The following is a 27,936-nucleotide window of genomic DNA, read 5'->3' on the forward strand; positions in this document are numbered from 1 at the left end:
TTTCCTGATTCTCAAGTCAGAGTTTCTTCTGTTAGGAAGGTGCTCATCATGACTGAGAGGCTCCTGATGGTCTCCTTGGCCAGAATCTGTAGACAGGATTTCTGAGGAGGAAGGGAAGCACTGCGTGCACTCTGCATCCTTCTGTTCCCAGCGCCTGTGAGCAGGGTGAATGCTTGCCGTGAGTGACAAACATCTCCTCAGCGGAGGAAGAACTCTTCTGAGAAATTAAATCAATACTGTCTGTTAATCGCACTGCTTGTCAACCCTTAGACCACTCTGGAAGTTTCTGGTGAATGTAAAGATTCTTTAGATGTGTGAGGTCCTCAGAGATCTAAGTAAGTTAAAGACGAGGAGGTTTTTGAAATGCCATCATTAGCACATGAAAGAAACTTCCCAGGGATAGAAAAAACCATTTGCTGTAAAGCAGTAATTACTCTGGTGCGTTTTGTTTTGCTTTCCTTTTAAACTTTGTGCTTAAGAAAACTTAATGCAAATGAAATTTCAAGCTTTGTCCAAACTGCGCGCTCAACGGACAGAGGAAAGCCACTAGGCTGGCTGTTAATGGAGGAAAACAGTTTTTATCTTAGCCTTTAAAATTTTTGCCTGTTTATTCGATTATGGACATAATACATGAGGACAGACACACACATATCTGCTTTAAATAAATACAGGCGTGTGTCATGAGGTCCCCTGCTAGCCAGAAGGGCCTGAGCATGTGCTTGGTGTGGCAGAGACTTCCTGACTTGTGCCAGGGCCTGGGCTGCATCTCCAGGGCTGCAAAGAAATTGAACAAGTGATCAGTGGAGAGTGGAATTTAAAATGTGGAGCCTGCTGTGCCGAAGTATGGAATGAGTATTTCAGAGAGACTCTGGTCGTGAAGCTTTCAGGCCGGGAGAGGAAGTGGACATTCTCCCAACCACCACCTACGGCAGCCAGGCTGCAGGGAGGGCAGCCTGTGTGAGGAGGCTGGGGAGGGCGGTGAGCAACTGTGCACCCCAAAAGTGTGAGGGTGGGGGCCTGTGTCCAGGAGGTGACGCTGAGGTGAGATCAGAGGATGAACTGGAGTCAGCTTAGTAAAAGAATTACAGAAGGCGGCGGGGGGCTCCAGTGCTGCCCCCATCACTCCGCCCCACAGCTCCCCTGGGCTGGGAAACCCAGGTAGACGTCTTTGACTTTGAGGTGAAAAGCAGTCGTCTAGGCGGCAGCACGCTCCCAGCTTGCACAGCTCCTTGGTAGCTAGGTAAACAGACCTCACCTGGAACTGAACCGCAAGCCACTTTAAATCTGCGGCTCACTGCCCCCTTCTAAGAAAGGTGATGGCTCTGCAGATCCACAGATTCAGCGAAGGGAAGGACACGTGGGTGAGGTAAGCCCCCGGTGCAGGTAAAGGATCTGTTACTGGGGCCCGGCTTTCCCAGGGATAGACTGGGCAATGCTGGAAAAGGGAGGAGACCTGTGACACGCGTGCTCTTTTGCACCTGGAAATCCCCTGAATAGAGCCTGACCCTAAGAAAACAGTAAGGAGTGTGCACCGGCTGGGAGCCATGGGAACTGTTCGGGATCCTGGACAAGGCCATTGAGGGAAAGCTGAAGAAACCCTAAATATTTAGCTGCATAGGTTTCCTAAAATAAACTGTTGTGCGTCATGTAACTTGAAGATACGTGGACACTGAAAGAATGTCATAGAAAATTGTTTAATGACTGGAATCGTTCGCAGCATTTTTAAAAAGCAGCTTATAAAATACGTAGAGAAGCAAACATTTGTGCATATACATAGCAAAGGAAATTAAATGGCTAGTGTTCGCCATGTTTAACTCTAGGTGCTGTATGAAAACATTTTATTTTTTCCTTTTTGCTTATCTGAATTTTATAAATTTCCATAACAAACATATGTTTCATTGAATAAGAAAAAAATAGTGAATTTTGGGGCTGAGTGCTGAGGATCAAACCCAGAGCCTCACACATGCTAAGCTCTTGCACTGCTCCTGGGCCACACTGTCAGCCCCAGAGCATCTTACTAATTAAGTGAACCCAGATGAAGAAACCAGGGCAGAGAGAAGTACAGGTTGGAAAATCAGTAGAAGCTGAGACAACGGCTCTGTTAGGGTTTGCTGTAAATAAGGTCAGGTGCAGCTGCTGCAGGCTGAGCCCTGCGCTTCCTTGCAGCCAGAGCAAGCCAGAAACATGCTTGGCAGTGGGGACACGGGTGTTCTTCTCAGAGGCTGTGGCATGCTCAGATCCCAGAGATACACCACCTCAGGAGCTTGGGGACGCTTGGAGCCCTTCTGAATCGTGGTGTGGAAAGTCATTTGAACGTCCATTTGGCGGTGACTTAAGATGATAAGGAAAGAAGATTCCCGTGTCCCGGGACCATTTAACCAGTCGTGAGGTTTGGGATGACCTCGCGATATCAGTGAAAGCCACGATTAAAATAATTTTTTTGAACTTTCACCTTTCTCCATCTGGATAGCCAGCTATGGTGGTTTTTAGCGTGTCCTCCTCTCTCAAATAGTTATACTCCCTCCCTTTTGCCTCAGGAGAAAAATGGTGGCAGATGGGCCTCAGTTCTGACCCCACAGAACTCCAGAGGTGACCGCCAGAGGCTCTAAGGACCTTCCGCAGGAAGGCAGCGCTTTACAAAGGCCCATGTCGGTTACAGCCCTGCCCTAGGAATGCGAGGATTGTCTCAGGCCTGTTCCCACCCCTGTACTGACAGAGTGGCTCACGCTGGCCTGACTCTATGTTCTGCTCCCGTGCTGTGTGCCCTGTACAGATTGGCATCTCGGTGCAGCTCGCTGGGAATTAAGACAGGAAAAGAAACTGGCACCGCATCTTATACGGAAAGTTGTAGGTTCCTCAAGGGTCCAGAAACAGGTGATGCACTCTGTTCTTTTCATTGTCGTGTCAGACAAGCGGTCAATGCAAACACTCCAGTAGATAAAGAAAACAGCCAGGCATGGTGGTACATGCCTGCAATTCCACCACTCCAGGAGGCTGAGGCAGGAGGATCACAAGTAATTTAGTGAGACCCTGTCTCAAAATACAAATGGCAGAGGGTTTACTGCAGAAACCCTAAAAGAAAATTGGTACAGATAATAAGGTGAGCCACTAAGAAAGGCTATTCTAGGGCGAGGGTAGCTCCTGAAACTACAGTATTCCTCTTCAATAAGCAGCCTAACAAATCTAAACTCACAAAAACAGGGTTTAAGTTTTACTTTCCTTTGTGAAAGTCAGAGTCATAACTTAACCTGTATAGTATTCTTGCCAGAAATGTTGTGTAAGGAGGAAATGAGGATACAGTTGGATAAATCTGAATTGTGAGGCATTTTGCAGCACAGCCAGACTGGGGTCTGCAGAGATGCCTGGCTCGTGGGAGACAGGAAGTGTGGGTCTCAGCGGTGGAGCCCTGTGGTGGACTAGGGTCCTTGGTCGGGTTCTTGATGGAGAAAACCATTGTAAAGAACGTTCCCGAGGCAGTGTGGGACATTTAAGTACAAAGTATGTGCATCCGTATCGCTGTTGGATTTGTTGGGGGGAATGGCACTGTGGTTATATAGGAGAAGCCTCTGGTCTCGGGAATGTGTCAAGGTGTGGTATGAACTGTTGGGATGACCCAACAACTTGTGTGTGTGTGTGTGTGTGTGTGTGTGTGTGTGTGCACATGCTGGGCGCACTTCTGTGTCTGTGCAAGGACATGATAACAGAGTAAAAAAGCAGGTACACCAAAATGTTCACAAAATAATTTTCAAAAAGGTTAGAAGTGCCCTGTGTTGTGTTTTTACTCTTTAATCAGTGCCTTCAATTAAAGAGTGATTTTGCAGGGATTGTGCGCATAGTTACCACGAGCAAAAACATCTTCCACACAGCAGCTCTTGGAGCGCGGGCCTGTCGTGAAGCACTGTCGATCAACACACACTGTTAAGCCTGCTTTATCTAGGAAATGTTTATAAACAGATGTTTACCTTATATTTCGGAATGAGTATAAAAATCTTAGATTTACTGGTAAATATTTTTGGTGCTTGGGATTGAACTCAAGGCCTTTGAACTGAGCTATACTCTCAGCCCTATTTTCATTTTTATTTTTATTTTGAGATGAGATCTTACTAAGTCACTGGATTGCCCAAGCTCTGGCTTCTGATCCTCCTGCCTCAGCCTCCCTGAGTGCTGAGATTATAGATAGGTGCCACTGATGGTGATGATGCTAAATATTTTATTTATCCGAACAACTTTTGGTGTAATTCTCATGTGCTCAGATTGTTTGAGATTCTCTGTCATATGTGCTGCTGAAAACTATTTGAAGGTACAGCTCCCGGGTATGTTCAGCATCTGCTAGTACCGTACCTGAAAGATGCCACAGTGTGAGCAGACTGTGGCTGACGAACACTGGGATGGACACCTGCCTGTGTCCAAGAACTGCAAGTCCTCTTGTTGACGTCTGCATCACAGCGATGCATTCGACACAGTTTAAACACGGTATAGTGCTGGGAGCACTGCAGTGCATTTGATACAGTGCATTTGTTAAAAATAATGTTTTTAGAAAGAACTCTTGAAAACTTGATAGATGTATAAAAGTGAAATTACATGATTAAAGAAAGAAATAGCATAGTCAAAATATTAGTGAGTGGGAGGGGAAAGCCTTGCCTCTGTCGAGGGAGCTGTGAAGGAGACGTAGACAAACATTCGCAGTTTATCACTGTGGAGGGCGAAGCTGATGTTCACCCAGCTTGCATTTCGCACTTACGAAACTTAAGAGTGGTTTTGAGCTGCCTGCTTGAGTGTTTCTCATCTTGTAAGCTTGCTTTTAGCTGCTCAGGGTTGAGATTTGGAGGGATAGCTATCAAACTACAGATGTTTTTGCATTGAAGCTGTGCACCTCTTACCGAGCCGAGTTGTTCAAGAGATGATAGATGGTATTTTCATGTTCCCTCTCGGAGGGTCAAAGTGCCACGGCAAGCCTGTGACGTGAAACGGAGCAATGTTAGTCCTGGAAGGAAGTTTATTTCATAGCTTCAGGGGAAGTTGGGCTGCTGTGAATGGGCTTTCTCTGTCAGCCTATGAAAATATTTTTTGTGAGGCTCTGATGTCTGTGAGGCAGGCCACGTTAGGAGTTGGCCGACGGCGCAGCCCCGTAAGCAGATGTTAGGCAGCCGCGGTAGTGAGAGAGCCCGGGTGCTTGCATGGGAAGCCTGCCCCGGACAAAGACCAGTGGAACCAGAGGGACTGCTTGCCTTTGTTCATAAATGGTTTTGTTAAGCTTTATTAGGACAAGTCTGCAGTGCGTAATGATCACATTCATCGTGATGTTTGTAAACTCGCTGCCGTTTAACCGCCACAGACTCTGCATGCGCCGCAGCCCCGCAGCCAAAGGCATTGTGTGTGAGCACTACAGATTCTTGTAGCCAGCGGCCGCTCCACTTCCTGCATGTCTCAGCTCTTCAGGAGCATGCACGTCGACACACAGGTGACCATCTGGGGGCAGTGAGGCTGCTGCTCTTTGGAGTTCTCCTTTTTCCTCTCTGCACAAGGCAAAGCCACCCTCAGCTTATTTCTGTCGGTGGTGCAGTGGAGGAGACACGTCTTTCCACACTGGACCAGTGAGGTGCTTCCTCCAGGCGACTCTGCGGGAGGGGCTTCTGGCAGAAGGGACAGGAGCTGAAGTTCCTCAGGGTGTGGGTCCCTCAGAGTCCCTGAAGCAGAGCTGAAGTAGGCAGAAATCTTCAACCCTCAACTTTCCCATCCCAGACAGCCTGAGATACAGTGCATTTGTTAAAAACAATATTTTTAAAAAGAACTCTTGAAAACTTGACAGATGTGTAAAAGTGAAATTACATGATTAAAGAAAGAAATAGCATAGTCAAAATATTAGTGAGTGGGAGGGGAAAGCCTTGCCTCTGTCAGCCCAGAACCTGCCCGCAGTGCTGGCCTCCGGGACAGACTGGCAGTGGGCTCCACATACTTTGCCAGGAAGCTGATTTTCAAACTGCATACACAGAGCTGTCTTCCAGACCGTCCTCACTCAGTAGGAGAGGGTGTTTCTCTGAGCGAGAGGTGCTGTTTGTCTTGGGCCCTTCCTGGGGCAGAACAAAGAGCCGGTCCTTGCAGTGAGGTGGAGCAGCAGTGGAAGGGGTGGCGCCCCCTGCCCTCGTTTACGCCGAACAAATCCTCCGCCATGCTGTGTCCTGTGTGGATCAGGAAGAAAACTCCTAAGTTTACTATGCAGACAGGGAAGAATGTTTACAATTGACGGTGTCTTACAGAAAGTTTATAAACAAAAGGAGAATGAATTCTTAATCTGGGCTTAAAGTAAAGTTTACGTCTTCTGGCTGAAGCCTTGCTTCTTTTAGCCTGCAGCACAGCAGAGCCTTCCCCAACCACGTGGAGGCAGGCAAGGCACCATCTGCCCCAGCCCGCGGTCCCCCGCCCCCCCAGCCCTGTGGACTTCAAGTGGAGGAGGCCATGCGAGGGCAGAAACAGGGCGTCTCCGCCCGCTCCCTGCACCCCCGCACTTACTGCCCCTCTGCTGAGCGGGGCCGGGCTTGGCGGTGCACCCGCCCTCTCAGCGATGACGCAGGCCTTGTGCGGAAGGCAGGCCCAGCAGCGCAGTCAGCGTCCCCCGGGGCCCTGCCGCTGAGCCGCAGAGGACTGTGGCCCCAGCAGCCACACAGAGGCTAGTTGGAGATGGACGTGCGGCCAGACACTCTGTGGCCCTGCGGGTCCTGCCCTTCAGCGTGCTCACACCGGCCCCGGTGCTGACCTGGCTGGGGGGGCTTCAGGCTGGGCTTGGGCTCACCCCGATGGCACACCTGTTTCTAATGCCCCAAGCTGACCTTGTCGCTGCTCTTGCGAGTCCAAGCAGAGCTTTTCTATCACAGTGGCTTTTGGGCTTGTTGGGTTGTTACGGATGGCTCTGGAGTGCGAATGCCAGGCCTTTGTACATCCCCAACCCTTAAAAAAATATATTTCTTAAAATTTTGAACCAGAGTCTCATTGAGTTTGCCCAGACTGGGCTTGTGATTCTGCTGCCTCCGCTTCCAGAAGTGCTGGGATCACAGGTGTGGAGCAATGTGAAAAAGGAAATCACTGAAAGCAACACATAGTGACTTTTGTTTTTTTGAGACAGGGTCTCACTGTGTAGTTCAGGCTGGTCTTGAATTCACTGTGTAGCCCTGGCTGGCTTTGCACAGTGACTTTTTTTCTTATGATATTTCGTTGGGCAACCCTAGCGTGCTCATGTCTGTAACTGAGTAGCAGACTGGTCCTGTAGTAGATGTGATTGCCTTGTCTCCTGCTGATACAGGGGGATTATTTTTCCCACTCTCTGCAAATTCTCCGTAGGTATTTGGGAATCAGACTCTGCGTCCTTATCAGATGGGGATTTTGGAGGTGACGTTGGCGGGGCAGCACTCAGACAGGGACATTTCCTCCCTGTCCTGCCTGCAGGTTTCCTCCTAACTTCTCTGGGTGGAGGCGGCAGCTAGAAGGAGCAGAGGCTTGGTTTTCATGGCCCTGTGACATCTCCTGCGGTTGGCCCACCGCCCCGTGCTGTCCCCGTTGTTTGCTGCTGTGCATCTTGCAGACGCAGGCCGGTCTGTTGGCGTTTCAGCCAGGAGTCGGTATCTGAGTCTCTTAAATGCAACACCAACACCACCCCATCAGCACTAAACCTGTCCGTTCTGAGATCACCCACACAGGCAGTGGGTACAGCAGGAGGGTTTGAAGCCTCTGGGCAAGAGAGAACACCCCTCAGGACACGTGCTCATGCTGTGCTGTCCGTGCTCGGCCCCGGCCTTAGAGGATGGCCCAGAAACATGAGCTGAGACCCCACGGGCCGCTTCCCTGGGTTGGTTGACTCAGCCTTAAAGTGTAAGAGCTTCTCCCCGCTCCTCCTCCTTTCCCTCAACAGCGCCGTTCAGCCAGCTGCGATGGGCGTCCCCTTGAGAAGGCCCGGAATGCCTGGCCCGGCTGCCAAAGCTCTCGGTGACCTGTCCCCAGCCTGGCTCCTGATGTGACCCCCACCATGCACTTGGCGTTGCGTGGACCCCAGCTCCTCCGATTCCTGTTGCATTTCTGTTTCCATCTGTGAACGTGGGTTGTACTCTTCCCGTGGCTTTGACCTGTCTCCCCCGGCTGCCTGCAGATGCTCAGATGCTGTTCCTCATGAAGCCCCTGTGCGACGCGTGGCGTTTACCTGCACCCTCATCTCAGCTCATCTTGCAGGTTGAGCTCCAGGAGATTGAGTGACACAGCCACAAACCCGTGTCCAGGGTCACAATCCAAACCCCTAACGCCAGGTAGCTCTCTGCCCTACGAAATAAGCACCTCCCAAGCACTCAGCACTTCCCTAAGCACGTAACAGACACAGGTTATTTCATCCCCAATTTGTGGCTGAGGACAGGTGACTCACAGGCCCAGGGCGAGGCGAGTGGCGGGAGCAGCTCTTACCCCGATTGGTGCCCCAGTGTGTGGGGTGTCACTCCATCCCAGACTCTGCTCTCGGCCCCCACCCGTGTTGCTGCAGATGTTGCTCTGGTGCCGTGGCACTCGAGGCACTCCCTGTGAGTAAACGACTTCCTCCTCCCACGACTTCAGAGCTGGATGCCAGGGCCATGGTCACACTCGTTCTAGAGATCGTAACCAAGGTGCAGAGAAGGAAACGGCCTTTCTGCCTCACACAGTGCGGAAAGCAGAGTGAAACCAGGCTCTGGCCATGGTGCCACGCTGCCCGCTGGCTTCCGCGGACCCGCCAGCAAAGCTCTCCGCATCCTCTGCAGAGCAGAGCGGCAGCAGCAACACCTGCGTTGGGTTTTGAAGTTTGTGTGATACACATGCAAGGAAACGCCAGCCCAAGTCAGTGTCCTCCTTTTCCCGGCTTGCAGCTGGTCCAGGCTCGAGCAGCCAGCCGGGCAGCTGGAGCACAGGGTCGCTGCTCTCCCTGCAGGCACCGGCGCCATCTGGTGCCCGAGAAGAGAGGCGCAGGCTTAAAGAAAAGCGCGGAAGGCGGAGGGTCTGCTGAGCAGTCTTCAGGCACACGTTGCAGAGCGAAATGGGCGAATTACACCAGATGCTTTAGCGACTGAAGACGTTGCTACAGATACAGCCAGAGCACTGTCGCTGTGCAGTTAGAATGGGACAGGCAGCTTCTTAATGAGCACAGCTGCTTTTTTTGGCGGTGGTGGTTCTGAGGCTTGAACCCAGGGCGTTGGCACTGAGCTACATCCCCAGCCCTCTTTAAAAACTCTTTTTGAGTCAAGGTCTCACTGAGTTGCCCTGGCTGGGCTTGAGCTTGTGATCCTCCTGCCTCAGCTTCCTATAGTGGTGGGATTACAGGTGTGCCCCATCACACCTGTCTAAAGACTTTGGTATTGCAAAAGATCGCATGTTATTGGCCTTTGCTTTCATTGATCAGAGTTGTAGTCACTGTGGGTAATAAGCAACTAATTGTAAAAACAGGATGTAATCAACAGATTGAGTTAATTTCTGTGTCCGTCTGCTTGCTCTCAAACTCTTCCATATTTTGTTTTTATGAAATAATTTATTGCTCTTCAGCTAGGGAGGGAATTTGTTGTTTCCAAAGCATTTATGGTCAGGGATGTTTCTCTGTTAGCAGATGTGCAGTTACTAGATTAATATGGAGGTCGTGGGTGGAGGCGGATTTGCCCTGGGGTGGATTAGATGTGCCGAGGTGTGGTCCCCAAAACAGCGAGCACCTTGGCCAGGAACAGAGCCCAGCCGCTCTGTCACACGTGCTCCTGACGCAGACTCAGGACCTCCTGAGGACAGCGCCGCATCAGCTCTGTGTGCTAACTCACAGTCCACTGGTGGTCTGGACTCTGGGTCCTGTTTTCATGAGTACTTTTGATGTTGACTCTCAAATTAGTTAAGGGTACCATATTTTTGGTACCACCTTTTCTGCTAGGCGGCCTCACTTCATCATAAGAATTGTAGTACTGTGCATTCTGTATGAAGTATTTAGTAGGCCATATTTCATTCAATACTTGTCAAATCCCAACAAGGGAGAGCCTAGACGTCTCCATCTTCCAAATCAAATTAATGAGAGTTAGGAGTGGGAAACGTGCTTGAGTCTGTGCAGTCAACACATACACTTACATTTAGAGTATGCGTTTATCAGTCAGACTGCGTCACTAGACTGAGATCCAAAGCAAGAGTACTGTCTTCTGGCCAGGTGTGGTAGTGCACGCCTGTAATCCCAGCATTTGGGAGGCTGAGGCAGGAGGATCGTTGTGAGTTCGAGGCCAGCCTGGGCTACAAAGTGAGTTCAAGGCCAGCCTGAACTGCACAGCGAGACCCTGCCTCAAAAAGACCAAAAAAAGAGAGTACTGTCTTCTGGCCTCTGAGGCTCACATTAGGGTTCTTTTCTGTCTCAGAAGAACAGGGATTTTGTCAGTTGTAGGAGTTTTTCTTGTGGTTTTAATTTTGTCAAAACGTGGAAATTGTGTGTTTTATGGTACCTTTTAAATTCATTTTAATGCTAAGTATTACAATGTATTTATCAGTTTCTAAAATACTTCACAGACTCTTAAATGGCTTTGAAAATTCCATAAACCACATATTCTGCTTCTTAGTTTAAATGTTTGAATTCTCTCTAAGATTACTTTCTCAATTTCAAGTCCTTTTCCACACTGGATAGATGGAATAAAAATAAAGGTGATTTGCTCTTATGAAATACTAGATTTGCTGTGCATTTGTTTTATGCTCTTTAGAAAAGTATCGTAGGAAAACATAGTATTTCTGAATAGTATTTACTTTTGTCCTAAGAAAGTACTACTTCACAATTATCTTTATTTGTTTAATTTTTAAAATATTTTTTGGTTTTTTGAGACAGGATCTCACTGTAGCCAGAGCTGGCTTGAAATTAGCAGTGATCCTCCTGCCTCAGCCTCTTAAATGCTGGGATTACAGGCGTGCATCACCACACCCGGCCATGGTTATCTTTAAATGTTTTTATATTATTAACCTCTGTTTTTCAAGTTTCTTGTAACCGTTTACAGGGTTTCCTCAAAGCACTGAAAGAGGCCCAGGATGGCCTTTCTTTCGGTGTTGCAGTAGCCACTGGGCCCCAGTAGAGGGAGCTCCACCTGCCATTCTCGGTGTCTTTCCTCATTCAAAATGCTGGCTGGCTCCGAGGGCACAGTTAGGAGCACTTCCGCATGCTCAGCAAGGAGAGCGTGAAGGGTTTCGAGTGTCCTCCTGGTTCTGTCCTTCAAGGGAAAGCAGCCGGTCACGGATTTCCACACGTCTAAGCATGCTGCCCTGGAATGTGACTGCCGAACTTGAGGTCCCGTGGGGCAGCCTCTGTGACGCTGGGTGCCGGAGGCCTCCACAGTCAGGGCTGGCCGCTTGGGAGGAAGGGGAGGAGTGGCCCAGGTGTGTCACCTTCGGCCCCTGCCTTGGTGCACTGTGACAAAACAGGGTCCTGAGTGCATACTGAGTCACGCACAGTTAGGGGAAGATTAATGTCCTTTTACTTAGAACTTTTATGTAGGGTGGTTTTATTTAGCCAGGTGTGGTGGTGCACACCTGTAATCCCAGCATTCTAGGAGGCTGAGGCAGGAGAATTTCAAGTCCAAGCTCAGCCTGTGTGATTTATGACTTAGCAAGAACCTGTCTCAAATAAAACATAAAGGGATAGGGATATAGCACAGGGCAGAGGCCCTGGATTCAGTGCCCTGCATACACATACAAAGAGGATTTTCAAACCCAGAATCTACACGGCGCTGTCCAGAAGTCTGTTTTCACCCAGAGCGCTGGCCCTAATGATCACCCGTTCGTTTCTTCATAGACCCCAGAAGAAAGTACCACGTGAGGCTGCTGGCTTACAGTAACGTCGAAGACGGCTATCAGGCTGACCAGACCGTCAGCACGCCGGGATGTGTGTGTGAGTGCCTGTGCCCCCACCCCCCTTACCTCCTCCTCCACTCCCCCTCGAAGTGTCAGTCTACCTGGAAGCCTGGGTGGTTTAATTACTCCCAGCCACCTGGCAGTGTCTTAGACCAGAAGTTGCTCAGGAAGGAGGTACACAGCCTTTTAAAGCGACGCATACCTACTTCACTTTTGCAAGCAAAAGACCATTAGATTCCTAACGGGAAAAGGTGAACACCGAACATACTGAGCTCTTCGCGCGCCTCCCTGAGGCATGTGCTGTTTCTCTCCGGCTGCCACAGGGGATGTTGCTCTGCTCCTGAGTGCCCTGCTGGTTTTCCGGGTGGCTTCTGCTAGGAGCTTGACCTGTGTCTCTCTGTTACGTGCTGATGACCCTCGACTTCCTGTCCACTCTTGGAAGGGTGTCAGGAGAGGGTGGGAAATTTCCGTTCCACTGTGCTCCCTGGTGGAGGAAAGACCTCAGACCAGCATACAGGGTGGAGCAGGAGTTTTACCATCCTGCCATCTTGCACACTCACCGTGGCGTCTCGCGTGCAAAATGAACGTTCCTCTCTCTCTAGCTGTGCGTGACCGCGTGGTCCCTCCCCCGCCACCGCCCCGCCACCTCTACGCCAAGGCCAACAGCTCCTCTTCTGTCTTCCTGCACTGGCGGAGACCCGCGTTCACCGCTGCGCAGACCATCAACTACACCATCCGCTGCAACCCCGTGGGGCTGCAGAACGCCTCCCTGGTCCTGTACCTGCAGACGTACGTAGCTTCCGCCACGCCTCCTGCAGCCTGGGCCAGGCCGCACTTCAGCTGTGTGTGTTTGGGGCCTTAGTTACTTTTAAGGTGTCTGGGAGTTTTTTGCCTCTAATAATTTTACCATATTCAGTTCTCAGAACTGCACTTTTCTCACATTAATGTACATGTGAGTTTTAAACTTTTCTCAGCCTCCTGCAACAAGATGAGGCAAGGAGATATTTTCACAGCTAACCTTCGCAAGTTTAAAGAAAGAAACAAAAGACCATTTTCTTGCTGGTCTCGGAAAACAGCTAGTGGTCACTCTTGTTTTCAATGCCAGAATTACAAAGGCGTCCGTCTGGGCATGGTGGCCCACACCTGTAATCCCAGCACGTGGGAGGCTGAGGCAGGAGGATCGCTGTTTGAGGCCAGCCTGGGCTACATAGTGAGTTCAAGGTCAACTTGTACTACATAGCAAGATCCTGTCTTTTTTAAAAAGGCATCCGTCAGGGTACCTTGAAAAGTGATTGCATACTCTGATGTTTCTCCATGTCGATTTCCGGCTTCCTCTCAGAGTGACAGCTAGTAGTCTTACTTCTCTAGGATGACGTACCTGTACTTCTGTAATAGATTAGGCTCCTCCAGTCATCAGAAAGTTGTGTTTAAAGAAAATGAGGAGCTAAAGAATTGCAGCAGGTTGTGCTGCCTGTTTGTTGGAAATGCTGACGATCTTGTAACTACTTCATTACCCTTCTGCAGATCAGAAACACACATGCTGGTCCAAGGCCTGGAGCCGAACACCAGGTACGAGTTTGCGGTCCGGCTGCACGCGGGCCAGCTCTCCAGCCCCTGGAGCCCCGTCGTCCACCACACCACGCTTCCGGAGGGTAAGGCGTTCCCCACGCGTTTCCGCTCTGCAGCCCTTCAGGGAGCACTTCATGTGCGCAACATTTGAGAGGAGAACCGCTTCTTCCCCTGCTTCCAGCTGATGTGTGTGTGTGTTTCACCTCTTCTGAAATGTTTTTCCTTTACTTTTTTTCCTACTAAAAAAACCACACGAGCAAGGAGCTCAGGTTGGTGTCTTCTGAGGGAAGCCTTTCCATAGTTCTTCACACAGCTGTGCTGCTCCAGACTAACCCACAAAACTGAAAACAGAAGCGACTGCCTTGTGACCTTTGTCGGTGCCCCAGGAGCCCACGAGGACCCGCGTTGTGTGCTGGCGGGGGAGTTGCATGCACTGCTGGCGTGTTGGAAGCACCAGGCTTCTCACCGTGACTGCAGCGGTGCCCCGTGGAAGAGCTGGTGCTGCCAGCCCCAGGCCACACGTGCACCTCGAGTGACACATGACCCCACTAATTCCAGATTCTGTTGCTCTTCACAGATACAGATGATTAGTTTTCAGCTTGCTCTGTAAACTCCCTGACTCGCCATGCGTGGGGAAGAACCAGATGTCTTGGTCTCAGAAGCACTTTCTTTAGAGGCCTTTAGATGGGGTTGAACTGTCCTTGCATAAACAGTGTCCTTGCATTTTGGTAAGAACTTCAGTCTAGACTAATGGCACAGGGCCGGGGATATAGTTCAGCGGCACAAGCGCCTGCCTCGCAAGCACAAGGTACTGAGTTTGATTCCTGGTACCAAAAAAAAAGAAAAAGACCAATGGCACAGGACCTGTATCTGGACAGATACTGCTGGCAGAGGTGTAACCTCTTCTAGTTAGCGGCTTAGCAAACATTGTTCAGGAGTCCTGTAAATACCACTGCTTTGATTTAGTACTTCCCCCGCTGGGAAACTGCTGCTTCCCTCCCCTCCCGCCTCTTGCTCCTTCCCTTCTTTGTATTTATTTTGGAGACAGGGTCTTGCTTTGTGGCCTAGGCTGACCTTGACTCCTGGATTCAAGTGATCTCCTGTCACTGTTAGCCTCTCAAATAGCGAAACTGTGGGCAGCACCACCGCGCCCAGCCCTTTGCTGTTGTTGTTGTTTTAATCTTCTAAACAGGAAGTGAAATAAGATTTTAAAAACGGGCTGGGGATTTAGCTCAGTGGCATAAGCGCCTGCCTGGCAAGTGCAAGGTCGTGAGTTTGATCCCCGGTACCGCAAAAAAAAAAATTCTTAAAAAAGAAAAAGTGATACTGTAGTGTTATCACTGATGATCTTGAAGATCTAAAAGTGATGCTTAGCATTCTTTCTAGTGGCTTCTACTTTTTCATATTTTCTATGTTTGCGAGTCTGTCACAGGGAGATGTCTTTGCACCATTTACCCTGGTGACGCCGTATTTCTCACGTGTGCACACAGCGCCAGCAGGCCCCCCAGTTGGAGTGAAAGTCACGCTGATAGAGGACGACACTGCCCTGGTTTCGTGGAAGCCGCCCGATGGCCCTGAAACAGTCGTCACACGCTACACGATCCTGTACGCGTCCAGGAAGGCCTGGGTGGCGGGAGAGTGGCAGGTCCTTCACCGAGGAGGTAAAGATGTCACAAAGGAGTAAGGAGGTTACGAAAAGCAAAATGTGGTGGCACAGGGATGCACAGGGAGAGAGCACCTGGAGCTCGCTTTGGATGGTTTTGTTGTGTGAGAAGTGCCGAGCTGTTAAGGGTTTGGGCTTCATGCAGACGCGTCGGGCAGCCACTGCCTAGTTTAGGAGTGAATCAAGTTTGGGACGATGGCTCCTTCTGTCGTGAGTGGAAGAAGTGTGCTGGAGAGCAGTGGGTGCGAGGTGTGCAGAGGGCCGGGCAGAGGGCCTGGCAGAGGGCCGGGCAGGGGGCCGGGCAGGGGGCCGGGCAGAGGGGCCGGGCAGAGGGGCCGGGCAGAGGGGCCGGGCGGGGGGCCGGGCAGACGGGTGGGACGTGGTGCAGGCGGGGTCTTGGGTACAGCATGCGGGGGAGGACGCTGGTGGACAGGCTGAAGGAGGAGATGGTGCCAGCTTGGGTGCAGGGGAGGAAGGAGCGTCTGAGTGACCTCGGCGCGGGGGTCACTGGGGGAGGGCACGTTGCTGTGGGTGGCGAGGTCAGCACACAGACCTGCGAGGGTCAGTGATCACAGCACACAGGGAGCTGGCTAGGCTGGGTGACGCTGAACGCGCTGATCGTGGCTGGGGGCTCAGGCACGTGCGGGACAAGCACTTGACTGCAGAGCCACGTCCCCGGCCTTCTGTATTCAATATTTAAACGTTAGTTAATTTTTAGTTGAGAAAAACTAAATTGCCAAACTCTTAACATTCTTACTGCATACTTTTATCACTGTGTCCTTTATTTATTTTTTATTTATTTGTCTTTTGGAGACAGGGCTTTACTGTGCAGTTCAAGATGGCCTTGAACTCAGTATATAGCCCAGTTTGAGGCTGGCCTCGAACTCACAGTGATAATCCTGCCTCAGCCTCCCAAAGGCTGGGATTACAGGTGTGCACCACCATGCCCAGCCTATGTGCTTTTAAAAATCTTAAATCTTTCATTTGGACAAGTTTCATATAGCAGACTTAAATGATCTGTCACATAAATAGTACAATTTCATATTTTGATACTTCCTTAGTTCAGACGAGTATGCTGGGGAAAGAGCTGCTTGCCAAACAAATAAAAGCTTAAGAATTTCAAAAAGGAGATGGCCACATGCCCTTGTTTCATCGTGAACTGGGGGAAAAGTTAATTTAGAGAGTGTTACTATGATTACCAAATCTCTAAATGTAGGACAGCTGAAAGCAATGACAACTGCTAAGTCCACTGACCAAAATGATTATAAAAATCATCATATTCAGAGTAGAGTTTCTAGTCAAAGTTAAGAAAGTCTCTACCTATTTAGATAAAAATTCATTGGTGCACATCTATAATTCCAGCACTTACTTAGGAGGCTGAGGCAGGAGGATGGCAAGTTCAAAGCCAACCTAGCCTGGGCTACATAGAGAATTGTAGGCTACGCTGGATACAGAGTGAGTCCTTGCCTCTAAATAAATAAAAGTTCACAGACCTTTCCCTAAATCAGACTTGTGTAAGGAAACTGACATTTCCATTTGGAATTGGGTCGGTCCTGCAGACTCTAGGAGCTCCTTCCAGCATGGCCTTGAGCGTTCCTTCTTGGCGTGTGGAAGACTTACATCCACCTGTGCAGATGACCTGTGCTTTTCTGCATTGTTGTCCTGTGCAGTCCTTAGCCTTCCTGCTGACACGGGGAAGGGAGCGGGCAGGAGGAGGACGCTGTTACTGTGCCGTATCCTCCCCCTGCGCCTCGCCTCTGAGGGAGACTGGCTGGCGTCTCAGCTGCCGGGCACGTCCCCGGGTGAAGGAGATCCTTCAGTCGTTTCGCTTTGGTTTTAATTAAATCAGGGTTGAATTTACTACTCCATCTGAACATGTTTGTGACCTTGTGTGACGCCTGGGCCGCATTACCTATCTGGTACTGTAAGCTGTCATCAACACGCAGACTGCAGGACGCTGGTCAGTAATTTGCGTGTACGTGTTCCATACCCTAGTGTGCGCGAAGTGAGGGTCCATTGTGTGTCGTAGTTCGTTAACTGTCCACTTCAACTGTCCTGTGTTTGGGGGACCTCTAAACATTCCGTGTCCTATCCAGGTGACAAAGGCAGAACGTAATGTTTTTGGGAAACTTTATGAATGCCTGTAACAAGTTTTGTTTTCAAAACTAAAAAATAAAGTTAGCTGGTTTAAAAGAAAAAAAAGGAAATGGGCCAGCCTGGGCTACGTAGTGAATTCCGGCCAGCCAGAACCACATAGCGAGGCCCTGCCTCACAAAAGAAGACTGTGTACAGGGTTGCAGAATGAGAGAACGATAGCGTCAGCTGGAGCCTCGATAGCTGTGTGTCCCTAGCTTTCGTTATCAGAGGTAACGATCCCCTGATCGCTGAACAAACGTGGAGGTAATGCCTGCCAGCTGACGCTCCTGGCAGCTGTGCTGCCTCCCAGGCCACTCTAGAATGGAAACAGCAGTCTGCCTTCCTCAGCACTCCTGGAATCCCAGCTTACCGCCATCAGCGGGGCGGGCCTCCGGTGCTCTCCTGTGTGTCACAGTTTGGGCAGGCTCGGGGAGGTCTGGAAATAGCAAAGGTGGGTTCAGAATTGGGAAGAGGGAGGCCCAGGTACAAAGCTGCTCACCGATTACATGAGCCCCGTCTGCTGTCGACCGTCCTGTCCCGAGCCCAGGCTGATCAGCATGTGGTGGTGGTGGGGGCTCTGAGTATGATTTTAAAACGTGCAGTCCAGTTTAAATTACTTCCAGATGGATCATTGACACAGTGTGACCAAATGACAAACCTGGTTGGATGAGGCGTCCTAAATATTAGCAAGGAAGTTTGAGTATGTGAGCACACATCTCTGAGATTCTCCCTCACTTGTACCTGCCTAAAAAGAAACAAGATTTTCTGGGCCTCTTTTCACAGGTAAATTTGGGAAAGAACTCAGAAAACAGCATTTTGCCTCCGTGGCACCTTGGTAAGAAGACAGACAGGCATCGCAGGTTTTGTGGCCGGCAGTGCCAGGCTAATGGAGCAGTGCCTGGAGAGTGCAGTCAGGAGCTGCTGGGCCGGCTCACGGAGAAAGGCTTTGCCCCTTGTGAAGTGCTGAGAGCCCTTTCCATGGCTGATGCTGATGCTACTGCAAGAGGTGCACAGTACAAGTAAAAGCAACTGAGCACATTTCTGAAAGGGAAAATACGAGGGAGTTGGTTTACCCCACATTTAATGAAAAGCAAGGAGTGCAGCATTTTAAAGAGAAAATGAAATGTAAAATTGTCTTTTATATCTAAATATAGCAACTTTTAGAGAGGTGATAGTGTAGAAATAGATGGATAAAAAAGAGAACTCAATCCCATAATTTAATAACCTTACATATATTAAGTTTATACATACTTAGTTCACATACTTAGCACCAAATGGAGCAAAGTATCTTTTATGAATCAAAACATTCTAAAAATATTTCTGGTTTACATAAAGTATTTGTGGCTACAATGGCACGTGCTACAATGGCTGGGCAGAAATGTGATGCGCTGTTGTACTTCTGTATACTTCAAAGCAGAACTGAAGTTACAGCATTTACCTTCCTTCGGTGCAGTAGATTAGCACAGTTTACTCAATTATTTTCAAATCTAAAAGGCACTGAAAGAAATTATGCTGTATCTCAGGAATTTTCCTCTATTGAGTTTCCTGAGGTGACACCGATGCTCCTCCTTCAAAACTTTCTTCTGATTATAAATAAGTTTGCAAATCACCACACACCATTCCTACTAGAGACTCACTCTGGTAATTTAAAATGCTGCCATAAAGGAATCTTTCCCTTCTGTTTGCCAGATGAGTCGGATGACCAATCGTAGGAGCATACTCCTTTATTAAACAGCTTCGCGCGCGCGCGCGCGTGTGTGTGTGCGTGTGTGTGTGTGTGTGTTGCTAGGGATGTCATGGGGTTCCTGCGCGCCAGGCAAGTGCTGCAGTACCGACTGCCCCACCACCCAGACAGACTCCTCCCGAGTGAGTGCTGCGTGCAGGTCTTTTCTAGGGCTTGTGCCCCAGGTAACGAGCCAACACACATTCAAGTAACAAACAAGTACCAGGACAAAACTTTCCTATCAACATGCCTGAAGTACTGAGGTAGGACTCTGGAAATGTTTAGGTCCTGCCATAAACGTAGTAAAGAAAGCCACAATAGGAAAAAATGTAGAAGTGGGTGGAGACAGTAAGGTCAGTGCTCTTGGAAGAAGTGGTATCAGGGCAGAGATGCATGGGGCAAGTGCAAGGGCCCTGAGACAGAGTGTTGGAGGAAAATTGGAAATCAAGGAGGTGAGGATGAATAAGAAATGGAAGAGCTAACCGAGGGTAGATCTCAGAGACTGTGCTTTGTACGCTGTGGATTTTATTCTAAGACGATCTTTTGATCAGGGTTACTTAAAGGAATTGCTGCGGTAGCCACATGAAAAGATGATAGTAAGAAGGTAAGAGTGGGAGCTGGACAGCCGTCCAGTAGGCAAGGCTTGGATAGGGGTGGCAGTAGTGAAGGTAATCAGCTACTGGGGCACTGGGCGTGGTGGCACACACCTGGAACCTCAGCACTCGGGGCTGAGACAGGAGGGTCACCACAAATTCGAGTGAGTTGAAGGCCAGCTTGCACTACAGAGCGAGACCCTGTTTCAACACATCCCCCGCAAATGAAGAAGCTCCTGGAATATAACCTGAAGGAAGAGCAGACCAGACTGGATGGCAGATCAGCAGTGGAGGGGAGACAGGCGTGTGAGAAGGGAAGGGGAGCCGCGTCGGCGGGAGAGAGCGAGCTGTTTGTAACTGTGAGCCTGAGAGGGCGCTCAGATACCCAGGTGGAGAGGCCGAGCGCGCCCGGCAGCACGGCCGGGGAGAACGTAGCTGTGGGCCTGTCGGTGATGTTGGAGCGCGTGGAGCTGGAAAAGCGGTTGCTCAAAGGAGAATCACATGACTCAGAGAACGGCGGGCTGGGCAGTGTGCTTATGTAGCGCAGCATCCATTGCAAAACCCCGGCTCGGGCCACGGGGGTCTGTCCGGAGGCTCTGGGACACAGAAGTGACTGCGCCTCAGCCGGGCCACGGGCCGCCTTGGCGCACAGCAGGAAGGTTTGACTTGGCAGTGGGCCTGTAGCATACGTTTGCAAGCACCGTTAATTGTAACTTGCCTAAAATCAGCAGAGCAGAGATGCCTGGAGGGACTGGGCGTCTGTCACCTGATTCTTCTCACGTTCCTGGCCAGACGTTCCGCCCATCCAGGGAGGCTTTGTTGCCTCCAGCCCTGGCCTTGGCCCTGGCTCCTGCACTGACCCCCATCCCTCTGTGGCGTGGCCCTTCCCTGGCTGCCTGCTGGTCTTCGGACCCCCTCCACTGAGGGCCAGCGTCACTGAGAAATCCTCTCACCTTCCCACAGGCCCTGCTGGGCCTTAGCATCTCCTAGCACGCATTGTGTTTCACAGAGACTGAGGCTCCGTTCCTGGTGGAGCCGGTAGCTAGGAAAAGGATGGCTGAGCCTTAGAAAATGGCCCTGAGCCCCAGCAGGCCTGTGCGAGGGTGCGCAGGTCCCTCCCTCCCTCTGTGCCTTGTGAAGCAGGAGGACAGGAGAGGCGAAGGTTTGATGCTGCACCAGCGCAGCTCTCCAGCCCGACTCCGCCACGCGCCAAGGGTCCATGGGGCAGGGACCGCAGTCCCTGTGCGCATCATCTGAGATGGGTCTCTGGTCACAGGTAGCTCGTACTAACATGCACATTTGGTGGACACTTACTAAGAATCATCCTGTGCAGAGCTTTCAGGGCCACCTCAAGTTCAAATGGGAGAAGTGTGTCCACCAGAGGGGAGAGGGGAGAGGGGCGGGTGGGAGAAAGTGCTGTAAGTGTGAACGCTGCATCCGGTGAGGCAGATGGAGTTCATTATCCTCCTGCTGGCAGGAGCTGTGAGCTGCTGTGCCAGGAGGAAAGCACGTCAGCAACCTGCCCTGCGTCCCAGGTGCTCAGCTGGAAGCCCACTGAGGCTGGATGCTTGTTGGTCCACCCAGAGACTGTTGCCCTGTCTTGCCCAGGAAAGCCCAAGCCAAGCTGAAGAGTGGGGTGTGTGTGAAAGTTAGTAGACACCTCGCCAACCTGCTACGACTGAGACGTCGCACCAGGCCACAGGGGCGCTCAGAGTCCTGGAGGACTTGGGCAAGGCCTTGCCTGTGCTCAGGTGAAGCAAAGCATTCGTTTCCTTTTGTCTACCTGAAGACACGTCGCGGGTAGAGGGGAAGTGTGTGCACGCACACTGCTGACCCACTTACAAACTAACGCAGAGACCTTCCGCTTTTGGAAGTAACAGATTCGCCGAGCATTTCTGAAGTCACATACTCTGTGATCAAATGGAGACTTTACGTGTATCTCTATTTGTGAAGAAGCTGGATGTTCCTCTTCCTGTCGAGTTTGAATGTGTCACAGTGCATCTGCCCGGGGCTCGGTGGCAGTCAGGAAGGCTTCCTGGCTCTAAATGGGGCCGGTTTGTTTACCTCGCAGTTGCTACTCAAATGGCTCAAGCTCTTTGGCCAAGTTGAAAGCAGAGAACATGAAAACAAGTTGTGTCAGGCTCCTGGCGCTGCACTGGGGCTTTGGCTGCTTTGCACCATGTGACCTGCAGAGGTGACCTTGTGTCCTGACCTGCACTCCACGGTCACACACGTCCTTGCATAAGGGGGAACGGCCAGTGAGATGAGCAGCCAGCCTGTCCGTGTGACTGCAGCCAGCGCCGCGTAGGCCGTCTGGGCAGTGCTGGGCCAGCTCTGTGGCTTAGCTGCTGAGCGTCCAGGTTAGTTCCTAGGGCACAGCCACAGGAGGAGAGCAGAAAACAACGAACGCCACGCAGGAGCCCTCGGCGGGCTCGCCCTCAGGTGCTGCGTATGCTGCACAGTCCGGAGGGTGTTAGGCGGTGGCTAGTGGCTCTTCTGACGGCTAACCTGAGCCTGGTCTCCAGCGTTCTGAGTTGCAGTGGAACTTTGTGCTTCCTTTCTTGTTTACCGTGAAGACATCTTGAGATAGTGATTAAGCCCATGAAAAACATAGTCATTCTTTCAGAAACAATTGTGTTGTTTCCAATTTCAGGAGGAACAGAGCACCTACCGTCGCTATTACCTTAGTAGTTTAAATACTTCTCCTGGGGAAAAAAGACTCACTTGGTTTAAAAAGTCAGAACTCTAATTGTTGATCTGGGTTCATTCCACACCATTCTCTGTGTGTGTGTGTGCTTGAACTACCCCATAATTAACGTTCTTCATGCCATTTATATGAAAAACGTGTACATGACACATACCTATCTCCAATCAAAAACGAATGCTGCTTTTTAAAGACCCCTCTGACGGTAGCTTTAGAGATAGGCTCTGCGGGAGTGCGCAGGTGCAGTGTGAGGGAAAGCAGGCAGAGAAGTGCGCACAGTGGCACGCGCTGCGCACACCAGTACGTCCAAACGGCGGCGGTGGGAAACGGGGACTTGATCTTATTTTCCGCATGCTCTGCAGTGAAAGATCCCCCTTCATAATCAGAGAAGTATTTTTAGAATGAAGGGCCATGTTCATGTGATGGTGGACATTTGCTGAATTTGTAATTAATTTATTTTTAGGGGCCATCACCATGGCTTTGCTAGAAAACCTGGTGGCAGGAGATGTGTACATTGTCAAGATCTCTGCATCCAATGAGGTAGGAGAAGGACCCTTTTCCAACTCTGTGGAGCTGGCAGTGCTTCCAAAGGACCCTTCTGCATCCAATCAGAGGCCCAAGCGTTTAGATTCTGCGGATGCCAAAGGTATGTGAACCATGTCACTGATTTTTTTTTTTAAGGAAAAAAATTTTCAGAGTCAGTATGCTTTATTTCAGCTTCTACAGCTGCCAGGGCCTGAAATGTGTGCGTGTGTACACGCCTGTATATTAAGTTGGTGCCCTGAAGTTCTCACGTTCTGGGGCTACGGCTCTTCTCTGTAACCCTAGGAACAAGCAAGTCCACCTCAGAATTAACGGCAGTTCTCAGACCACTGTGCCCCCAGGGTACCTTCTCCCAGCCAAGCAGCCCACAGGGCAGAAGGCCTGCACTCCTGCACACAGGCGCACGCACATGCACACAGATGCACACACACGCGCGCACACACACACACACACACACACACACACTCGCAAGTGTGAGGGTTGTGCTCAGGCTGAGGAGAGCCTGGCTTTACATTATGAGTTTTCACCTCAGGAAAACGGTCTTTCTGGAAAGAAAGTGGCTTCTCTCCAGAAAAGCAAGCAGAGAGCGTATCTCTGAAGGCCCACCTCCCTTCAGCTGTGCGGCTGTGGTCTGTCTTGAAGGACCAGGCCCCAGGCTTGGTCGAGGTGTAAGTGTGTGTGCAGGTAAACGGGGAGATCTGCAGTCGGATTTCAGGGCAGGGAAGAGGTGAGCACAGCAGCTTCAGTATCTTCGGGGAAGAACAGCACATCACGACTGCCTCTCAGGACAGCTGAAAGGGGTCAGAGTGCTGTGTCATGGACAGCAGTGACACAGGGCCTGGCCCAGCTCAGAAGCCACGGTCTAGCAGACCTCTCCGCTCCTGACTCGGACGCGTTAGTTTGTTTTATTGTATTTTATTTTTTTGGTTTTTCTCTGGTACTAGGAATCAGACTCATGACCTTGCACTTGTCAGGCAGGTGCTGTGACGCTGAGCTAAATCCCCAGCCCCTCTGACACGTTAGTTTGGAAGCGCTGTCCAAATGGGAATCAGTGCAAACTAACGTTCAGCGTGCAGACCTGTGTAGCATGGCAGGAAAGCTGCTCTTTGACACACCAGAGAGCACCTGTGGCCAGGTGGTGGGCAGGGTACACAGCTGTCACTCAGCTCTTTACGTGGCTAAGGAAAGAGCCTGAGTTGGAAGCCAGCTTGAGTAGCTTAGTGAGATCCTGTCTCAAAAATTTAAAACATTAAAAGGTTTGTAGGGCTGGGGATTTAGCTCAGCGGCACAGCGCAGCCTGGCAAGCGCAAGGTCGTGTTTGATTCCCGGTACCGGAAAAAACAAAACAAAACAAAAAAAAGGGTTGTAGATGTAGCTCAGTGGTAGAGTGTTTACCTAGTGTGCAGCCCTGGGTTCAGTCTCCCAAACCACACACACCCACAAAAGAATACCTATGTTTTGTGCCATTCATAGTGTAAATTTCTAGTTTACGTTCAAGGGTGGTATAATACAATCTAAAACTTCCATACTGGAAGATAGTCTCTAAAATTACTGATCACAGATTAATTCATGATGACTGTATATACAGTAGACATAAATAACATCAAAACTGTTCGTATGAGAGGAAGAAAAATTGTAGGGAAACAAATGCCTGAGCGTTCTGACGAGTGGACTCTTCCATGCCCGATGCGAGTACATGTGCCCCTTGCAGTCTCCTCAGGATATTACCACCTGGACCAGAAGTCGATGACGGGCATCGCAGTGGGTGTGGGCATCGCCTTAACCTGCATCCTGGTGTGCGTTCTCATCCTGATTTGCCGGAGCAAGGCCAGGTATGTGCCCTGCTGAGCCACAGCGCCCAACAGTGAGACCCAGCGTGTTCGGTAACGGACGTTCCGCTCTGAGCGTGCTGTTACTGATCTCGTACTGCTGTGAGAGTGTGCTCATTGCGTGGGGAGCTGGTTTTACTGCCATTTGAAAAGCTTAGAATGCCTGTTAAATAATCCAAAATGAGGACCTGCTTTCCCCACTTGCTTAGTATTTTGAGAAATGCGAAGTATATTCTCAAGATTAGTTTTGTTGTTAGCAACCCCTCAGTCCCACATGTCACTTTCCTGGAAGGGCTCCTGGCTCCTGAAGTGCTTTCTGTGTAAGCAGCCATGAGAGACAGCTGGGGTCTCACTTGGCTTTTGCCTTCACTGATTTTCTTAAGGTTCTTTTTTAAATTAAAAGCATCACAGTTTTTTAGGTAAGCCCCAGCACTAGACTCCCTCAGTTGGCATAGAATTTCCAGTGTTCTGGTGCCTGTGTGTAGAGACATTTTTGGAAAACCTGCTGGTTAAAGACTTAGTTCTGCCAGGCATGTGGCACATGCCTATAAGGCCAGCATTCAGGAAGCTGAGACAGGACTGCCTTGCGTTCAAGGCCAGCCTGAAAAAACCCAACATGAATGAAATAATTAGTTTTAACATCTTCGTGCATTTTTAACTGGCTTAGTTGTGTAGCCTGATTCTCACTTTGAGAGTTTTTTCAAATAAAATCTTTATGTACATTGTTCTAATGATGCCTAAATTGCAGTACTGTTGTACATTTACCATCCTTAATTGGCAAGTGAGTTGCTAGGTTAGTGTAACAGTCCGCAAACCTGAAGGAAAGTGACACCAAGTTTAAACACTGTGATTCTGTACAAATATAAATAAGCCACAACAGTAAATCATAGTGCTTGTGAGTTGAAGGTTCTTACTGTCTGGGCCGGCTGTGAAATGAGAAGACTGTCTTTTTCACCAATCTTCCAGGAAGTCATCTGCCTCCAAGGCGGCCCAGAGTGGAGCTCAGCAGCTGCCTCACGCTGGCGCCGCCGCGGCTGCCGGAGCGCAGGTGGGGAAGAGGCTCGGTAGAGCCGCGGAGGACCCGGAGCCCTCGGTGCCGGCACCCGCGCCGCTCAGCTTCCTCGATGCCAAGGTGCGGGGTGCGGGCCTGGCCCGCTGCCCAGTCCTTCCCCCTGCGCCCTCCCTCCCTGTGTACGGCTCACTTGCCAACAGGTTACATGCTGGATGCCGGGGCATGCACGCTCCCTTTGTGCAGTATTCTTTAGAGAACATGTTGCGGGGGGGGAGAAGATGGGAATAGGTAAAAGACCAACGCGTAAAGGATGACAGAGACAGGAAAAGCGTAGGCGCCCGCCGAAGGGATGAGTGTCTGGAGACCTCACGGCGCTTGTGTGTACTGTGTCCTCCCTGTGTCCACTGGGGTGCTATCGGAACACCCCAGTCCGAGGACATCTCAGCGTGTGGACCCCTTGACCAGACGCCTGAAGAGCCTTCCTCGTGGCCCGAGGAGGCCAGGGGAGGCAGGAAATGTCTCAGGTGTCGCTCCAGTCTTGGCCCGTGTGGTAGGAGCGGCACAAGGGCGGCAGGAGGGCAGTGCCCTAAAACCGTCCCTGTCTAACGTCAAAACCAGCCACAGGCGGCGTCACGGCAGCTCCCATTGGCCGTCTGCACAGATGGGGCGTGGGCCAGCCCAGGCTGAGAGTGCTCGCTCACATTTTAAAGGTTTTTATGGGGAGAGGTACAGCACAAGCCACCCGTGGCAAAGCAAAGCCCAAAATGTTCACACTCTGGCTCTTTAGAGAAAGTTTGCCAAGCCCTGCTATGAATTCTTCTGCAAACTTTCCTAAAATTCAGAATAACAAGCCTATTTTAAATTTTATTCAATTTTTATATTAAACTTTATACAATTATATTTAACAAATACATTTTACTTATATTTAGCACAGTGCTATCTATACATCAGGAAAAATATTTATGCTACCATTATTATCTTGTTTGCCCCTTAATTTAGCTGTAATATGTTTTGTTTTGTTTTGTTTTTGTCTATTTGAGACAGGGTCTCGCTATGCAGTCCAGGCTGGCCTTGAACTCACCTTGTAGCCCAGGCTGGTCTCAGACTCTCAGCAATCCTCCTGCCTCAGCCTCCCAAGTGCTGGGATTACAGGTGTGCATCCCCATACCTGGCTTGCACTCTAATATGAATTCACCTGTTTATTTCACATTAATCTCAGGCATGAAAATCAACTTTGAAATAAGTGTAAATCACACGAAGCTGTACACGGCTGTGTTACTGCTAGTTCGGAGGCAAGCACGAGAGGAAGGCACAGCAAGGACAGCGTGGGGAAGTAGGGCACGGGCTTCCGGGAAGAAGCCGGCGCAGGACTCAGGGAGACCCCGCCAGAAACTGTCCGCGCAGGCGGGTCGCTCAGACCGCGCCGCCGTGCCTACTGCCCATTTGCGTTCTGCTGGCCTGGTGCAGTTTTCTCTCCCCAGCTACTCTTAAAATTTTCAATCATCCAGAAAGGTTGAAAGAATTATGGAAAGAATAAATATTCAGAGATGGTTAATATCTTCTCATAATTTTCTCTAATTTCATATAATAATACTAAGAATAAACCTCTGTCTTTGTGATCACTAAGAACAAACACCCTGCAATGCTCTGTGCTGTTTATGTAAAAGGAGCGGGGCATGGCAGCGCGCAATTCCATCTTCTCTGGAAGCTGATGCAGGAAGATCACAAGTTTGAAGCCTGGCTGGGCAATTTAGCAACTCTCTCTCAAAATAAAATTGAAAAAAGGGCCAAGCATGGTGGTGCACCCCTGTAGTCCAAGCAGTCAGAATGCTGAGGCAGGAGGATTGCCATGAGTTCAAGGCCAGCTTGGGCTCCATAGTGAGTTCAACACCCGCCTGAATTACAGACTGAGACCCTGTCCCAAAAAAACAAAGCCGGGTTGGTGGCACATGCCTGTAATGCTAGCACTAGGGAGGCTGAGACAGCGAGACCCTATCTCAAAACAACAACAAAAAAAAATCAGAAAAAAAAGAAAAAAGGTGGGGCTGTGCACGGCTCAGTGTATATAGCTCATGTATCCAGTCCCTGGATTCAGTCCCAAGTGAAACGTACACACTCTACAAAGAGAAACAAACAGTAGTGATGTCCGTGATCATTTTTTTTTTCTCATACTTAATTTGTGTACTTCTTGTGATAAACAGGAATCGCGAACACCTTAATACTTAGTCTCTCATTTCTCCAGGGAGGAACGGACCTGATAATTAACAGCTACGGCCCCATAATTAAAAACAACTCTAGGAAAAAG

The 27,936-nt window shown here is 50.1% G+C and overlaps 1 protein-coding gene across 1 annotated transcript in view; it reads left to right on the forward strand.

The window, feature by feature from the left end:
* Positions 1–27,936, forward strand: part of Prtg (protogenin) — a gene marked incomplete at its 3' end in the record, with an annotated part of 95,783 nt that extends 67,847 nt beyond the window's left edge. The window contains 8 exon segments of the mRNA XM_013510014.1: positions 11,801–11,896; positions 12,462–12,648; positions 13,384–13,511; positions 14,919–15,089; positions 22,711–22,893; positions 24,502–24,622; positions 25,586–25,751; positions 27,874–27,936. Coding sequence (XP_013365468.1) covers positions 11,801–11,896; positions 12,462–12,648; positions 13,384–13,511; positions 14,919–15,089; positions 22,711–22,893; positions 24,502–24,622; positions 25,586–25,751; positions 27,874–27,936 — 1,115 coding nt within the window.

This window comes from Chinchilla lanigera, unplaced genomic scaffold (genome assembly GCF_000276665.1).
Source record: "Chinchilla lanigera isolate Chin_1 unplaced genomic scaffold, ChiLan1.0 scaffold00008, whole genome shotgun sequence".
Taxonomy (NCBI): domain Eukaryota; kingdom Metazoa; phylum Chordata; class Mammalia; order Rodentia; family Chinchillidae; genus Chinchilla; species Chinchilla lanigera.